The 19,126-nt window shown below is 38.7% G+C and overlaps 1 protein-coding gene across 3 annotated transcripts in view; it reads left to right on the forward strand.

Annotated features, from left to right (window-relative positions):
- The window catches only part of RIPOR3 (RIPOR family member 3), a 123,886-nt gene that overhangs the window by 85,993 nt on the left and 18,767 nt on the right, over positions 1–19,126 (forward strand). For all 3 annotated transcript variants that reach the window (XR_015748443.1, XM_026664976.2, XM_087959287.1), the window contains exons 12-15: positions 5,291–5,420; positions 7,258–7,869; positions 8,530–8,669; positions 9,966–10,095. Coding sequence is in view for 2 of the 3 variants with exons in the window: in XM_026664976.2 (XP_026520761.1) it covers positions 5,291–5,420; positions 7,258–7,869; positions 8,530–8,669; positions 9,966–10,095 (1,012 nt within the window). In the remaining variant the exon portion in view is untranslated. The remainder of the gene's footprint in view (positions 1–5,290; positions 5,421–7,257; positions 7,870–8,529; positions 8,670–9,965; positions 10,096–19,126) is intronic.

The following is a 19,126-nucleotide window of genomic DNA, read 5'->3' on the forward strand; positions in this document are numbered from 1 at the left end:
GTAATAGACAGAGAGCTGAAGACAGATGCACTGGCAGATGTATTATAATGACTGCATTTGCTCAATGCACCATTTAAAACCCCAGTGGAAAATCATAATTTGTTGAATAATTCATTCTTAGTTGGGGGTCACACCACAACTCTTTAAGCCATAAACTATAGTTTATAAATCACAGAGGCTAGCTTCCACATGAACACAAACCAAAAGCCACTAAACAACATTCAGATTAGCTCAAAGTACAACATTTGCTGGGGGGTTGATGGAGGTGTAACAGCTTTCATTATCAGAATTTGGCTGTGTCAGAGTTACTTCCTCCAAATTTCCCTAGAATAGGGATTTCAAACTCATGGCCTGCAGGCTGGATGTGTCACACGCTGGCCATGCCCAAGCCCAGTTTCGCAAAGAGGAAAAAGTCGTGATACATCACATGACGCCACCATGACGTGAGTTTGACACCCCTGCCCTAGAATGCTAACTTCACTAGAGTCTCAAATTCTCTACTTTGAGTGAGAATTAGGAATTTCCAATGGTTCTAAGTAGCCTCTTGAGGGTTTTTTTTTTAAATTAAAATTATTGAAACCAAAAATTCAATTTTGGAGAGTTATCTGCTCATGTAGCAATATTCTACAGAAGATAAATTAGGAAATAATAGCTTCTTGAAAAATAAGTTGGATTCCTGTACAAGATTTCTAACACTGAATTTATAAGCATGGATGTCTGAAATCTGTGCATTTATAGACTGCTGCTGGTGCTAACTTGCTTCGACAAGTACCCAGATTAACCAATTAATTTGTGGAGGCAGTGTTTTCAGTCCCATATAACCTAAAATATAAATTCACACATCATATTAAGAATTTTAGACCAAAATAGACAATAGCAATGATTTAGCATACTAGAAGGTCGCATCTTGCACCAAGCCATAAAATTGTTTGCTTGCTCTTAACTTAATATGTTGTATATTAATCAGCCATTGTAATTTATAAAGCCCGATTTATTGCTTAGCACGCTCTATGAACCCTGCTACTTGTGTTATTAGCCAATAAATCATTGTTAAAACCAATTGATACAATACGGGATCACTGATATGTGAAAGAAATTCACACCACAGATAATTTTGCTACTGATTTAATTCATTTAATCAATCTAGCACTATGGCAATTGGTCCAACATGTGTGGCCACAAAAAATAATAATCTCACAATGGTTAAAACTGAAACAACTTCACAAATGCAAGTGTAGCAAAGTGTACCAAATTTTGAAGTGACCTGGTCAAGCTTGTTCAAATACTGCCATTGTGAGGAACTAGGGCATAACATTTCAGCTTAACTTCCTTATCTTGATGTGAGAACAGAACAAAACCAAGTGTGCTGTTCTGAGCATGTTGGAGGACAGTAGTATAAAAATGTAACAAATGCCAACATTTATTGGATGATGCCAATCACGGAGTGAAAATTAGTTGGACTAGAAAAGCAAACAGCAGAAGTAAGGGACCTTTTGAATTGCAAAGATTCTGCTTTAGACAAGACTCTGGCATGGTGCAATTGGCCCACTCCTGCCTATGCTCCTTCCTTCCCTTTTACCCATCCATTTTCTCCCCTTTTTCTTCTGATGGCTTGAGCCACGACTGAAAGTTGTGTTATCTTCATCCACTGGTAATGGTATTGCCTTTACCTCAGAATTTGCAAACTATTTAGTTTTGGCTTTCAGAGGAACTTGGGCAGAGGGTTTCCTTTAAGGTGCTAAATAGAGAAACCAAAGAAGGCTCTTGCAATCAAATTCCCCGCAACTTGACCACTCACACAAATGGGAACTTTCCACGTGCAGTAGATTGGTTACACATAGGAAGTATTTATTTCATTTATGTATATGCCACCCCTTTCCCAAAATTCCAGATAGTTTACAGAAATGAAATGCAATGTAGAGGGGAAAAAAGCACATACATTATCAAGGCTGGGTTAGTAAGATAATATTCCAAACAAAAAGGTCAACTAAATGATATCACTAAGGTTCAAAAGGTCACCTGGACCTGGTAGTTTTAGTCATCTTGCAGAAAGCCAATAGCACAGGAGCAAGGAATTCAGGGACATGGACTCAACGTTACACTACTATTTCTCTTTCCCTTTTGTCCTTTTCCTTTCCTTCTTTCCTCTCCTCTCCCCTCCCCCTCCCCTCCCTTTGCCTCTCCTCTGTTCACAACAATGACATGATTTGCTTGTGTGTGAAGGCTCTACATTAGTGTTGACTCCTGGTGATTGCCTGAACTCATTCTTGCAGGGTTTTTTGGCAAGATTTTCCCATTGTCTCTTTCTTAGGTTTGAGAGAACATGATTTACCTAAGGTCACCCACCTGGCTTCATGCCTAATGCAAAACTAGAACTCATAATCTCCGAGTTTCTAGCCTGATGCCTTCAACACTACATTAAACAAGCATGAGAATAGCAATATTTCCAGGTGTTTGTGATGAGACAATATAGCAGACAGTCCTTTCTGATACAGCTGTAACTCTGAGGTTCTCCTGGCTTCTTTCTGCTGGGACAACTAAGAAGGTGATGGATGAGAACCGAGTCCAGCTACTGCCAAATCTGTGAGTTTAGGTGGCTGATTAATTAAGAGTATTTTTTTGGGTCATGCTTGGATCTCAAGGAGAAAAAGATCTTTGGTCTTGTAGATCCTGCTGTACTCCATCAGCCCTTATTTAAGCCATAGAGCAATGAGAAAGACTTTCACCTCCTTATCTATGCAGAGGATTTTAATTTCAGAACAAGCATCCAGTTCATCTGTTGCTTAATGGTAGGAAAATACTATCCTACAAATACACAAAATGGGAAATATATACAAAGGCTCTTTATAACCAGTATGGTTTTTGAAATTATGGGTGGGAAGCATGAAATACAATGAAACCATTAAAAGAGATGAACCTCAGTTTAGAAAAGAGACCATAAACAAACACAATAATTTTAGCCTGAATGTATACATTACACAGAAATGAATTAAAATTAATTTGGACACATTGCAGCTCTAAATGTTGACAGTCTATTGTCTACTTTGTGACCATATGCTTACTATCAAATACTGATTTTCCAGGGTAGCCTGGAGCTGCAGGGGAGCTCTCAAATGTTGTTGTTTCTGCTCTCTTTGCAGAAGAAAAGTGTTCTATCGCCAGAACAAAAGCAGACTCGAGACCGGAGTTGAATTCAGCTCTTTATTAACTGTCAGTAACTTCAACTAAAGTCAAGCCGCGGCAGCCCTTTTTATAGCGGCTGCTCGCGGCTCGCAACCAATGGCATTTATTTAAACTTCCCGCCGCTTAGGCGGCCAATCGGAACTGTTGTTATCTACCAATCGCTAGCGATGGTATTTGTCCAATAGGAATGCAGTATTACGAGTATGCAAACAAGTACACTACAAAAAGCAATTAAAAAAAAAGCTTCTTAAACATGATGGTCCCCAGATGGGTGGACTTTAACTCTCATAATTGCAGCCAAGAGGGGAGTTGAATTTATTTATTTTATTTATTTATTTTATTTATTTGATTTGCCAATTGTTTACAAGATAATAAGTATAAGTGTATACATGGTTGTGAATACATGAAATGGGTACATATAAGAAAAAATAAAAGAATAAGAGAAACAATAGGACAGGGACGGTAGGCACGTTGGTGCGCTTATGCACGCCCCCTACAGACCTCTTAGGAAAGGGGTGAGGTCAATAGTAGACAGTCTAAGGTTAAAGTTTTTGGGGTTTGGGGAAGAGACTACAGAGTCGGGTAGAGTATTCCAGACATTGACCACTCTGTTGCTGAAGTCGTATTTCCTGCAATCAAGTTTGGTGCGGTTTACTTTGAGTTTGTATCTATTGTGTGCTCTTGTGTTGTTATGGTTGAAGCTGAAGTATTCATTGACAGGTAGGGCATTGCAATGTATGATTTTATATACCATGCTTAAATCAGACCGAAGACGGCGTAATTCAAGGTTTTCTAGTTCTAGAATTTCAAGTCTGGTGGCATAAGGTATTCTACAACGAGTAGAAGAGTGGAGAACTCTTCTAGTGAAATATTTCTGGACTTTCTCAATTGTGCTAATATCAGATACGTAATGAGGGTTCCAGACTGATGAACTGTATTCGAGTATTTCCCCACATCAAACAGAGAACAGATTGGAAGAGATTACTATGACCAAAACTTGAGGTTAACACGATTCTTCAGAGCTGGACCTTATTCAGGCAGGGCCTTTCTAGAGTTTTATCACTATAGATAAGAACAGGGATAGTTCACAGTTCCAAAAATACAGTCGTACAGTTCTGGTCCCCATCCAGTGTCCTTATAACTCAGAAAAAGTAATCCTGTTCAAGACATCATATCTATTATTTTTAATATCTCTGGGCTATACCCTGATCATTTACCATTTCACATTGTGGATTCTCTTGGTGGCTCTAACTGCAGTATAGCCTTCTGTCTTGGTTATGCTGACTCCACAGCTCCAAAAACAGACCAAGAAAGAAAAGGTTTCACCATGATGAAACTTTTTAAAAGACTCTGAAGAACCCAAATAAATTGTTAGTCCATATATAACAGTAGCAGAACTCACGACCATTTTCCATGCTCCTTTTTTTTTAAAATTAAAATCAAAAACTGTCAAGCATTATTGTAAAAGTAAAACAGAATACTCAAAAGTAAGGCAGTTCCAAATTAATTTATCTGTATTTGTGTAATGTATTTTATTCTCCATTTCATAGAATTATTTTCAAGATAATTTGAAAGTGAAAAGCTCTAGGTTGCATCTCAAATATTGTCCGAGTACATCAACATTATAAAAATCAAATAAAACAGAACTAAACTAAGGAAGCAAATAAATACCATGAGAAATAGCTGGGAGAATAAAAAGAACACATCATGTAGTACAAGAGCTCAGATAAATAAAGTGAGTCTTATCTGAAACTCCCAAAAGGTTGGTAGGTGCAATTTGGAATCGTCTCTAGCAATTTGCTCAGCATATTCTCATCATCCACAATCCATAGTTACGGCTTCATCAGATGTCTCATGTGGCTAGGATATTTGCATCTTTCCAGTGGTAAAAAAAAAAAAGGCACCCCTTGAAGAATAATTCCTACAAAAGCATTTGAAGCACATTCTTGGTATGTCTTGCAAGACTGGAATTGTATGTCTGTATGGGGAATTTGAGAAAGCCAATTGGCAGAAATACACGAGACTTCCTCTGTGCTTTGGCATACAGATAAACATGTGCTGGCTTTCTAATACTTATTGGGTTTTATTTGTTTCTTTCAATCCACAGTCCTTTTGATTCCGAGAACTTAATTTTGTCCCCTGGGTCCACCACCAAGTTTTCTGTGGGAAGTAGAAAAAACTCCATATACAGCTGGACTCCTCCAAACACTCCCAGCTTCCGAGAAAAATATTACCTTGTAAGTATACATGAAGTAGGATCTGTTTCTCTTCTAAAAGGCATACCATAACCTATAGACTCTTCTATGGTCTCTTGTGAAATTAAGGCTGTTGAAACTTAGTATCCTGCCAGTTCCTGATAGTTCTTCATTGCTGGATGGGAATATTAAAATGAAGGAAATCCAAGTAACAGGGGGAATATTAAACAGCTGATCTGTTAACAGGAAAGATCCACTTTTGGCAGGCTCTGGGATGGGTAGAATTTCCCTCAGCTTGATAGATTTTCTGTTTCAAACATTCTTGTAATTCTTGTTAAGAAAAATGCCATTCTTTCTGCAATGCTAATAAACAATTTCCCTTTAGAAAAGGAAAGTTTCTCAGGATGATGATAATAATTTTGACGATGATGATGTTGATGTAAGCAATATCCTGATTCTGTTGAGGCTTGTTTCTCAACAAAGTAATCTTGCTTGATAGAGTGGAAAGACTTGGATAAAGGGTGGGGAAGTGAAGAAAAGAGACTATATATATTTTTTTGTTCTATTGGAAAAGATTGAGAAAAAACGATCAAATAATCAAGAGACTGGAACAACATTTGCAGAATTTGTCCTCCTTAGCTTTATTTCTTGACCACCAGGCTTAGGTGGATTTTAAGAGACCAGTTAAAATTTTGTTTTGTAAAACTATCCATGGTTCCTAGATATGTTAGCCATGTGTAATTTGCAGCACTTGAAAATAATATCTGTAAAAACAATTGTACTGTATTATGAGTATTAAGAGTGGGTGTTGTTCCATTGTGTTGGCATCCCTTAGTAATTGGGCTGACCGATGTTTGAATTTTTTTTAGTCATCTCAAGAAGGTTGTCCTAAGATATAAAGTCTGAAAAAAATTATTCTAGGAAGCCATTGAGTGTTACAAGAAAAATGTTTCCCCCTTTGCTAAGCTAAAACTAAACTGGATTAGAATTAATTAATGAACCATGGTAATTTGTTATTTATAATAGCTTAGAGAAGTGATGGCTAACCTTTTTGTCGTTGCGTGCTGAAAGTATGCACATGCATACGTGTGTGTGTGCATGTGCACCTGCAACCATAATGCAATGCACGTGCTCCCCCGTGCTCCCCCTCCCCTTGCACATATGCATGCTCCCGCTGTGCTCCCCTGCCCCTGCACAGGCGCATGTGCTCCCCATGCTCCCCCCACCTCCTGCACATGCATGCACAATCCCCTGCACTCTCCTGCCTCCCTGCACATGCGCATGCATCTCTTGCATGCGCCCCACCCCCATGCATGCGTGGCAGATACCTGAAAATCAGCTGGCTGGTGGGAGGCGTGCACGCATGTGCAGTGGAACTGACCTGGGGTGACGGCTCACATGCCAGCAGAGAGGGCTCTGCGTGTCACTTCCAGCACGCGTGCCATAGGTTCACCATCATGGGCTTAGAGAAAGGACAATGAGAGAAAGACATACCTGAGAATGATACACTGCTAACCTATATAAATAGTGAAAAAACCCCAAAGCATACAACTGAAAGAATGTAACATTAATATCTTTGAGAAGAGGTTGATTCCTTGCTAGTTTTCATGGCAGCATTATAAAGTAATTTATAATATATAAACATTCTAGATATTTTGCTGTTGTTTTGACTTAGCTTAGTCTACAGCCTCAGTGTTATCTGAAGTTTTTTACCCAAGAACTAACCATGTCCAAACTTATTTAGCTTCTGAACTCATTACAAAAGTTGCCATGTGCTGCCACCTTCTGAGACATGTTAATTTAAGAGCTGAGCCTAAAGTATATGAAGGTCATTACAATGTCCCAAAGAGAATTGCATTTTTCCACCTGTTTCCCACAGTCTGTTTTGCAACAAGGTAAGAAGCATGCAAATATTAGGGAAGAGACCCAAGATTCCTGCATCCTAAGCTACTTGGCTGACTGTGATTTTAACATGCGCCTGAGGAGTGTAAGTCACAGCCTTACCGAGACAACCGAAGGAAGTTCATTTAGTTCTGAAGATCAGAAAGTGACAGAAAGCAGAAACATGACACCACCATCAAATCAAAGGAAGTTGCCACTGGCTATTCTGCAGAATAATTGTGCAGAAGGAGAAGAACAGGATATTTCAATATGCCAGCCTCCTGGCCACAGAACTCTAGATATCCTACAAGAGACACCCTATGCTGAAACCTCTTTAACTATTCCATCATGTCTGCTGGAACAAGACAAAAATGGTGGTAAATCCATCACTCGGGACTGGCATCACCCTTCAGAGCAACAAAGAAAGATTCTCTCTGTTGAACAAACGGACTGGAATGATAATGATGATGATGCCAAACCTACTGGAAAGACCAAGTCAATTCAGAAGATCCTACACGAAGTATTAAATTTGCTGAAGTCACAGGACCCAAGTCCTAGCCCACTGGAGGAATTGGAATACCAGGTCTTTTGTATCCAGGACAAATTAAAGGTATTGAAATCTTCCAAGTATTTGGATTTTGAAAAGTCTGGCTAGTAGATTGTAGGTTCTGAAGTCCACCAAAAGCTTAGAATCCACTAGATTAGGAAAACCTAATATATGCATACATCGTTCTACTTATGTGCATATGTACAAAATAAGACAAAAATTAAAATATGTTTAATTGACAAGTAAATGTACTTAATGTTCAATATAATTAATTCAGCATTTTGGGAAGAGCTCTGGCTTTACTTTGGGAAGAGCATTCAAGGCTTTACTTTGCAACTGATATCTTTAATGACTCCTTTATTGGCAGCCTTTCTGTTATTAAATATTTATTTTTAATGTGTTTTTGAACTATTACTTTTCAATCAAATTAGTTTTTTGAAGTTCTCCTATGAAGAACTCTGCTGCCTGAGGTATCTATAAACAGTCGTAATTTTCATCCTTACTTCAGTTGTACTGAGAAATTATAATATCTCTGAGAATTACAATATATGCATTATATTGTATACATGTGGTGGTTGTAGCCACATTTTTAAGAAAAAAAATGTGATTATAAGGCGGACTTCCCTATAATTTGTTATGGATGCATTTGAGAACACTGTTATTCTCTAGATAGAATATGTTCCTGTGTGCATAGATATATAGCTTGCTTTATGTCACCAACAGCCCAAAAAGTATCATCCCAAACACTCTTCCATGGAGAGTTTGATGGTAGAGACTGTGTTGGAAAGCTTCAACTTCCTCAATGCTGATTGCAGTGCTGATGAACTCTCATCCTTTGGAAGTGTAAGGACCTGCAGCACCAGGTAGATGCTTCCATATAAGGTTATTAACTTCCAAAATAACTTATTATACACTGACTATAAATTGAGCCTTGAAAATAGAGAAAAGACTGATATATGCTCAATCTACTATGACAATAGTAAAGAAAATATATGCTCAATCTACTATGGCATGTCATTTTTAGCTAACTGCAGCAAGCACTCCATGGGGAAAGATGCAATAGGACAGTTTAAGGCTGACTGGTCTCTGTTGGGAAAGGAAAACATTTGGTCCAGGCCAAAGGAGTTTTTACTCAACATATCTTGAGTTAAAAACTTGGTCTGACAAACCAGAATAGGCTTGTGAGCTGAAGGTTTCTTGTTCCTGATGTAAGAGTTTTATAAATAAGTGAGTCTGACTGTTTTAGTGGCATATAAGACATATCACATGTCAAGGCTTTAAAATGAGGTTAGCCAAATTCATGAAGGTTTTCAATATCCATTAATCCCTGAACATAGTTGAATGTTCAGACGCCATGTGGTACCAAATATCAGTTGTTGGGAGGGCAGTTGGCCTTATGCTGCACTTGCAAACTTATTAGAGGCATCTGATCAGCTATGGTAGCAATCAGACCAACCATCTCTGATCTGAAGTTCTTGTGCTGGGTTGGGATTGAAGTTCTTCAGGCTGGCCAAGAGTTGCAGTCCACTTTTAGAAGACACCAAGGTGGTGAAGGCTGAGATGGACCTCCCTGTCCAGTAAAGGACCTCTTCTGAAATTCTTTTTTTTTTCAAAATTGCTAGGTTTTTAAAAATTTTATGTCCCAGAAACATTTAATTTCTATCACAATGTAAAGGGAATACAGATACTCCTTGACCTATAAATTAGTTTAGTGACCATTCGAAGTGACAATGGTACTGAAAAAAGTGACTTATGACCGGTTTTCATACTTATGAGCATTGTGGCATCCCCATGGTCATGTGATCAAAATTCAGACATTTGGCAACGGTTGTAGTGTCCTGGGGTCGTGTTAATCTCCTTTTGTGACCTTCTGACAAGCAAAGTCAATGAAGAAGCCAGATTCACTTAACAACCACTTTACTAACTTGACAAGTGCAGTGATGCATTTAACAGCGGTGGCAAGAAAGATTGCAAAATGGGGCAAAATTCACTTAACAACTGTCTCACTTAGCAACCTAAATTTTGGGCCCAATTGTTCTCGTAAGTCAAGGACTCCTCTGGTGTAAAGAAGAATGGGATAGGAGCTTCGTTCTCTCCTCTCCTGGTTTGCATTTATGATTTATTACATGCTTCTTCTCTCCTCTTGTGCTTTGCACCAGCATCTACAATGATGCCACTCTTTCTTCCCTGTGCTGTGATGCCCAAATGGAAAAGGAGTTAACCACAGGAAGTGATGACCTGGATAGACTTCTGGAAATCCACCTGCAACTCTGCCGGGTCCTTCTGCAGGTAAGGAATACAGTTTTAACCCAGCCAGCTAGAACCGTATCCTGTTTGTAGTCTCACAGAATGGGAGACACATATTATAATACAGTAACTTTATAATCTGTGTTGGGGAGATTTTATGGTCTGCAAGCTGTTGAACTATTCAGAACTCATTGCCAAATGTAAACATGTATGAATGCGACAAAAATATTTTGTGGTATTAGATCAAAGAGTTGGCCAGTGTAATATTTATTTCCTATGCAATAACCAAATAGTTGCCTCTGGGAAAAGCCCAAGCAGGATGTGAAGTCATAACATTCCTGCACATTTAATGTATACATGTGTTGCTTCCAATATATGTATATACACCACATGTTCACTAACTGAGCATTTCATGGCTCATTTGGCTGACCAAGTTGTCAGAGTCCACTCTGACCTGAAGAGAGAATTTTCTTGAGATGACAGAAGTGACATCTTGGAATGGTGGCAGGGAGGGTTGCTTTGTTTTTGAGCCTGAGAGTCTCAGAGAAGAGCTCTGATCTTAGATCTTCTGCTTGGACTTTTTCCTAGCCAGATTAATGAAAAGGCCACAGAGAAGCTGGATTCAGGCAAATAATCAGTGCGGGGGTTTCTTCAGGAAAGGACATTTTTAGGAGCCTTGAAAGACACTTCAGGGAACCAGATCTGGACAGATAACTAATGTCTCATTTCCTGCTTTCTTTTGGGGGGAAGGTTGTTGAGAAAACAATTATAGAGAGCTCTGGAGGATACAGATTATCTGGACCTGTTACAATCTGGGATTAAGCCTGGACATATGCAGTGATCACTCTCACGAACCATGGAGGGACTTGTATGTGTGTGGGGGGGGGAGGGGAGTGTGACCATTGTTATCGTTCTAGACCTCTCAGAAGCTTTTGATACTGTCAGTCATCCTTCCTGCAAAGGTTGGGAATTGAGTCTGTGGATGGGGACGTAGAAATACAGACTCAACCCAAGCAAGATGGAAAGGCTGTTAGTTCCAAAACCCTCTGCTTCCAGGACTGCATCAATTCTCAGTGGGGTTGTGCTCTCTCAATAGAGACTATTTAGATCCACAGCTTTAGCAAAAAGAGTCTTGAAACTTATGGACAGGGAGGTCTTTACTCAGCCTTGGTTGGTGTATCAAGTGCACTCATGCTTGTGATTAGATTACAGTAGTTTGGAGACCCAGACATCATTGTTCAGGGCTTGACTGCAAAGTTATCTGTGCCATGAATAGTGTTAATGAATCATCATAATTCTACATTATAGTTTGCATTTATTTATTCATTTGCTTGTTATTTCTATATAGCCATCTATCTCAAATACATGATTCTGGGTGGCCTAGAACAGTTTAAAGCAATATAAAAAACAGAATACAACATAAAAACATATAAAAAGCATTGAAAACAATTTTTAAATATATATAATCTGCAGCTAAGGTATAAAGCAATCAAAAAACACTTATCACAATTCCTTTACAGGCTTTACTGTGCATCCATATCTCCAATCCTCATTTCATATATGTCCAACCTCTTCTTGAAAGTCTCAAGTGATGGCGCTCCCACAACTTCCGAGGGCAAGCTGTTCCATAGGTTGATTGTTCTCACTGTCAGAAAGTTTCTCCTTATTTTCAGGTTGAATCTCTCTTGATTCAGTTTCCATCCATTATTCCTTGTCTGGCCTACAGGCCCTTTAGAAAATAGCTTGATCCCATCCTCTCTGTGGCAGCCCCTCAAATATTGTAACACTGCTATCATGTCTCCTCTGGTCCTTCTCTTCACTAGACTAGCCATGCCCAGTTCCTGCAACCGTTCATTGTATGTTTTAGCCTCCAGTCCCCTAATCATCCTGGTTGCTCTTCTCTGTACTTTTTTGAGAGTCTCAACATCTTTTTTATAATGTGGTGACCAAAACTGGATGCAGTACTCTAGGCGTGGTCTTACTAAGGCTTTATAGAGTTGTATTAGTACCTCACTTGATCTTGATTGTATCCCTCTGTTAATGCTTTCCATCCTTCTGAGATTGGTAAAATGAGGATCCAGATAGTTGGAGGCAATATGCTGACCTTGTAAACTGCTCAGAGAATGCTGTAAAGCACTATGGGGCAGTATATAAGTCTAAGTATTATTGCTACAGTATTGCTACCTGTGTTTTCCCCAAAATAAGACCAGGTCTTATATTTCTTTTTGCCACCAAAAAAGGCACCAGGTCTTATTTCCGAGGGGGATGTCATCCACTGACTCACCTCACTTTCACGCATTGCCCCCCAGCCTCCTTTTTGCTGTCAGAGGCCTTCAGGAATTTCTTCTGAGGCCAGCAAGGCCGACAAGGCTTTCCTGAAGGCATCTGCAGACCATAACAGAGCTCTGGATCAATCTGGAGCTCTGTTATTGGATGCAGAGGCTTTCAGGAAAGCCTTGCCAGCTGCAGAAGAAATGGGCCTGGCTGTAACTGTCTGAAGTAGTAGGGCAGCTTCACCCCCATCCTAGCTTAATTTTTACCCATGCACCCTGGAGTGACTGGGGTCTTAATTAGGGCTTATTTTTTTTGGGGGGGGGGTAGGGCTTATATTGGGTGCATGTGTAAAAATCAAGCTAGGACTTACTTTCAGGGTAGGTTGTATTTTTGGTGAAAGATAATATATATTTTAGGAGTGTAACTGATGATAACCCATTCTGTATCTAAGGTCATGACAGAGAGCTACTGCTTTGCTTGTGCTGTAACAGCAAGTACAACTCTTGCCCAGCCAGTGGGTGTCCAGAATGCTGAGTCTGCACGCTAGTTATCCGCAGAATCACCACAATCCCTGGAGGAAAAAGACCAATTTCTGGAAGAGCCATGATGCTTTGACGCCTGGAGGTCCTATTCATGCTGATTCACAAACAGATCCTCTGGCTAAAAGCCTGTGGCCGTCAGCATATTTTCAATTATAGGAGTCAAAGGCTCCTAAGCAAATTTAACAAAGAGCAGGAATAAATTTTGAGTTCTTTCAATATAAACAGTGGGGTCTCCCAAGGATTTATAAAGAGTTGATTCCTCCAAAGATTTGTAAAGGAAGAAACGCTTCTTCTCACATTCATAAAGCATCTGGAGTTCACTATAAACATCATTTTGCTGTAGAAACGGATGATCAAAAGTGATTAAAATGATGGTTGTGCAAACAAAAAGGAATTCTGAAAGGATTTGTCTAAACTAACGTTGTGCCAAAATCCACCTTGTAATCCCTCAAAGGTTATTATAAGAATCTTCCGCTTTTTTTTTTACTTTATGAGAATTCCTTCTGAATTCTCTCTTCGAAATTGCAGTTTCGCAGAGAGTAGAACATTCACTCACTTCCCTTGGACCTCTTGTAACTATATATATTTACAAGAATATTCCATTTTCCTAAGAACATTTCAGTCAAAATCTATTCTTTCGTGGGGAGTTGGGGGGAGGGGAACCCCAATTGAAATTGGTAGGAAAAATGTATAACATTACTAGAAAGTGCCTGTATTACTCTGGACCGATTAAATGACTGCTAAATTGGCATATGTTTTCCACTAAGAGCAAGTGTAAAGTGATACCGATTGGAATATAAAATCAGGATTCCAACTCCATCTCATGGATCTAAATTGTTAGAGGATAAGCAGGAGAAGGATTTTGTAGGCATGTTAGATAATTCGAGGAAAATATCATATGTAAATAGTATGGAGCAAAAAATATGTAGCCATTAATTTACAGCCATTAATTTAGTGACCGTTCAGTTACAAAGGAAAATGGAATGGAATGGAAATAGAAATAGAAATAATAGAAATAGAAATAGAAATAATAGAAATAGAAATAGAAATAGAATTCTTGATTGGCCAAGTGTGATTGGCCACACAAGGAATTTGTCTTGGTGCAAATGCTCTCAGTGTACATAAAAGAAAAGATACATTCATTAAGAGTCAAGATCATAAGGTACAACACTTAATAATAGTCATAAGATACAATTAGCAATCAAATCATACTAGGAAACAGTCAATATAAATCGTAAGGATACAAGCGACAAAGTTCCAGTCATACAGTCACAAGTGGGAGGGGATGGGTGATAAGGAGAGATGAGAAGATTAACAGTAATAGTAATTCAGACTTTGTAATAATTGAACAGGGTTGAGGGAATTATTTGTTTAGCAGAGTGATGGCTTCCGGGGAAAAACTGTCCTTGTGTCTAGGTGTTCTGGTGTGCAGTGCTTTATAGTGTCATTTTGAGGGAAGGAGTTGAAAGTGTTTATGGACTATGACCATTTTTCATACGACTGTTGCAGCATCTGCATCATCATATGATCAAAATTCAGAGATTTGGCAACGGGCCCATAATTATGATGGTTGCAGTGTCCTGGGGTCATGTGATCACCTTTTGTGACATTCTGACAAGAAAATGTCGATGGGGAAGCCAGATTCATTTTACAACCGTGTTACTAACTGAACAACTGCAGTGATTCACTTAATAATGGTGGCAAGAAAGTATAAAATGGGGCAAAACTCACTTAACAGCTCTCTTGCTTAGCAATTGGAAATTTTGGGGTCAGTTGTTGAAAGTCAAGGACTACCTGTATGCGATATTCAACTTTAAAAAAAGTTTAAAAGGTTAAAAAAAAGTAAAATAAATCTGTTGTTATCATAAAAAGATAAAATCTTCAAGAAGGATTTGATTCTGGGTGATTGTATGGAGTGGCCACTTTTCAGGTACTTTCTTGATTTTGCCAACCTAACTGCTTTCCTAAGATTTCCTGGTCATTTGTTATGCTAGTGCTAATTGTCATCTTTATACACTGCTCAAAAAAATAAAGGGAACACGGACTTCCGGTTTGAGTTTCTTCGGTGACAGACCGAAACCTCATCTCTCCGAGGCTTCGATCCGTGCTCACCGCTGGAGCGCCCCGAGCCGGCTGGTTTCGGGGCTAAGCCACCCCATAGAGGTGGTGAAGAGGGGGGAGACTGCCTGCAGGGTTGAGGAGAGCTGCATCTCTCCTCCCCAGCTGGCCATTACTCCCTTTCCCGAAGGCGGTTGTAGCGGTGGTCAGAAATGGCCACCACAAAGAAGAACTCGACCGGAAAAGAATGTGTAGGAGGAAGATAAGAAGAGAAAGTTTTGGTTGACCGGGTCAAACAGCAAAAACAACAAATAAGGTACCCTGGAATTTAAACTTAACAACATTGTTCCCAGAGAAGATTTTGAAGCTGCGAAGGAGAGAGAGAAGGGAAAGGATTAGGTTTTTTTTCTTCCCTTCCTTATACTGACAGCTAAGCGACTTAAGCAAGAAACTGAAAAAAAATCCACTTTGACATTAATAGGCATCTAAGCTGAAAATAAAAGTCAAAGGGATAATAAAGATTTCTGGACATTTAAAAGTTTTTAAAAGCTGGAAAGGAGAAAAAAAAAGAATAGAAGGGCAGGATCTGGAAAAATGGAGGAGACTGACTGGAATTAAGGAATGGAACTGTAATTAAAAGGAACTTACAGTGAAATTTTAACAAGATTCCTCAAAGATACATTTTAATGGAAACTTGGTAACAAAATCATAGAACCCCAGGAAGAGAAAGTGGAAAAAAGAAGCAAGTAGAAACAGCCTTGGATTGTTTGGATTACTTGGTGATTTTTGGTTTTTGCATCTAGATGACTAAAATTAACTGGGTGGTTGTTTAAAAGTTTTTAAAATGGTATCACTCTTAGAAGAAGTGAAAACAGAACTTTAAAAATGGAAAGAAGACGCACAAGAAGAGATAAGTTCTTTTGGCTTCGTGTTTCAATTCTTAGAAATGGAGATCTGGAACTATGAGAAGCAACAAGAAACGCTTGCAGAACAAGAAGATTGGGACAAAGAAGAAGCCATCTTTAATGATCAAATAATTTTAAGTGGGGGGAGAAAAGGAGGGAAAGAGGGTGAAAGGTTTAAGATTAGAAAAAACAACCAAAAAGAAGAACAATTTGAAAGATAAGTATAATATTAGAAAGCAACAGAAGAGGGGATTACAGATGAGAGAGTTAGAAGTAGAGAGACGAGGGGGTAAAAAGGGGAGGGAGAAGAAGAGGGGGAAGAAGGCAAGGAAAAGAAGTTGTAAAAGACAGAAACAAGAAATGGAGAAACAGGGAAAAGATATAAGGATTGTAACCATAAGTTTGTTTAGAGATAATGGGTGAAAATTTAATTGTAAAAGGGATTCTGCAAAGGTACATAAGATAGCTTTGTTATATTACAAATAGAAATAACTTTAGAAAATATGATGATGAATAAAATATTTATTGTAATGCAGTGGGATGTTTGTTAATAAATAAATGAATTAAAATGATTGAGAGAATTAAAAGGGAACATTTTTAATTATTAGTAATGATTTATAAAAATATAAGTTAGAAATATGGAAAAAAAAGAATTAACTATGGAAAGTTTATAAGTGTTCCCAAGGAAGTATGATATTTAATTGAAAAGAAATGTTAAAGATATTAAGATTTTAATGCATATTAATGATAGAATTGAATTGGAATGGAATGTGTTTTATTTACATATATATATATATATATATATATATATATATATATATATATATATATATATATATATATATATATATATATCCCATTACCCAAGCTGTTACTACACAGGAGGCTAATCGAAAAGAGATCAAAACACAAACGACCCAGGAGATTACAACGCAAGACCCAGGATACCACAACAAAAGAACTCACAAGCCCATCACACAACCCATTACCCAAGCCGTTAAAACACAAGAGGCTAACGACCCAGGAGATGACAGCACAAGATCCAGGATATCTCTACAACAAAAGGCCATTACACAGCCCATTATACCAACATCAACTCCATCAACCAATCAAGAGGCTGCAGCACAGCCAACCAGCCCAGCACACCATCCCCCACCACTTGTATATATAGAGAGATGGCAGCTCCGGTCACACACTGCTTGCACTGGCACTAAGCCGAAAGCACTAGCCTGAAGATGGCGAGTGGGACCTCGCCGAAACGTTGCCTAGATACTTTGAATCTTACGCGGGAGAAAACCCGAATAACCAAAGATATATATATATATATATATATATATATATATATATATATATATATATATATATATATATATATATATATATATATATGTTTTCTGAGGTTCTCGGGGTAGAACCAGAAGCCGCACTGCAGCTGCATCACTACCCACTTCAACCCCCTGAGCCATACATGAAGCGAACTGATCCCCACCATGAAGATGCAGCACGACCACGAACTCGAAGCCAAACAGCAAGATCACAGCTCACCAGCTCAAATCCCCAGTAACTAAGACCAACCTGAGCACAACCAAGCCCCCACCTGAACAGAACACACCTCCAGCCAATCAGAACATGGCCAACCCCCAACCAATCAGAACACAGCCAAACCCCCAACCAATGAGAACACACCCCCACCCAATCAGAACACAGCCAAGCCCCCAACCAATCAAGTCACACCCCACTAGCAGTTAAAAGGAAGAAGCAGCTGCAAGCTCACATCACTCTGAGAAGCACAGAGCTGAAGACAGAAGCCTGAAGATGATGAATGAGACTTCATCGAAACGTTGCCTAGATACTTCCAATCTTACGCGGGAGAAAACCCGAATAACCAAAGATCCATATATATATATATATATATATATATATATATATATATATATATATGTATGTATGTATATATGTATATATGTATATATATATATATATATATATATATATATATATATATATATATATATATATATATATATATATATATATATATATATATATATATATATATGTTTTCTTAAGTTTTCATGGTACTTACATGTATGGTGTTCGGCTTGGTTCGGGTATTTTCCTACGTCATTGTAGTTGTTCTTTTAAAGTTTTAAAGTTCTTTTAAATAGAGATTGAAAAAAGACCAGAAAGCATGAACAGAAGAGATGATTCCACCAGGCTGTCAATCATTTGGAAGCCTGCACTCACAAACAAAAAAATCTCCACACCACAAGCCAGGCAAACACCTGGGCACAAACAGATCCCCCCTGATACCTCCAGCTCAAACACACCCCAACCAGGCACCCAGATGAAACCCAGCTTCCTAACTAATGATAGCCGTCCATTTACCCGAAGCCAAGCTGCACTAAAGGCCTCCATTAAAGCAACACAATGCTGCCAGCCAATCAAGATACAAAAAGAGCCAAAAAACAGACAGAAGATATTAGAGACACCAATCAAGCAGAACACAGCAAACTCCGAGACCAATAAACACAGACCAAGACTCCCAACCAATCAGGATGAAGAAAAAACCATTCTGGCACAGCAATAGGCTGCCCCAAATTCAAATCTGAAACTACTGTAAAAGTCTGACTCACAGACGGACACAATACAGAAGCCTGATGATGGCAGATGAGATTCTGCTGAAACGTTGCTACAACTTTAAAAGAACTACAATGACGTGGGAAAATACCCGAACCAAGCCGAACACCATATATATATATATATATATATATATAATTTTTTCCGGTTTGCTAGCCTTCGGCGGCGGCAGGGATTTGCGACCGTGCGATCCCTGCTGCGTTCGCCGCCAAGGTTCCCTCGATCCATTTGGATCTGGGGGATATAGCTGCCCCGTAGAGGCAGCTGAAGACAGGGGGGATCCGGCAAGGGGTTTGGGGGTGCCATAAACCCCCTCCCCAGCCGGCTAAACTCCCTTTTCCCGAGGCAGAGGAAGTTATGTATTATATTGAATGCTATAATCTTAAAGCTATACATTGAAGCTTAAATAAGAGCTTGAATGGATAAAATTAAAGGATATAAAGGTGTCATACTCTAATTGGTAACTACAGGGAAAAATTTGCTTAATAAGAAAAGATAATGTGAAATTGTAACAGGACAGACAAAAGTATAAATATAATGATTTGAATTAAGATAATTAAAACAAAGTTGAGAAAATTAAAAGAGGGGAAAAACTATGTAGAAAATATAAAATGGTAATAAAATATGGAATAGAATATAAAAATGAACATGAAA

Source organism: Notechis scutatus, chromosome 3, assembly GCF_049901735.1.
Source record: "Notechis scutatus isolate UNSWTSFEM ecotype Mainland chromosome 3, rNotScu1.2, whole genome shotgun sequence".
Classification (NCBI taxonomy): Eukaryota; Metazoa; Chordata; class Lepidosauria; order Squamata; family Elapidae; genus Notechis; species Notechis scutatus.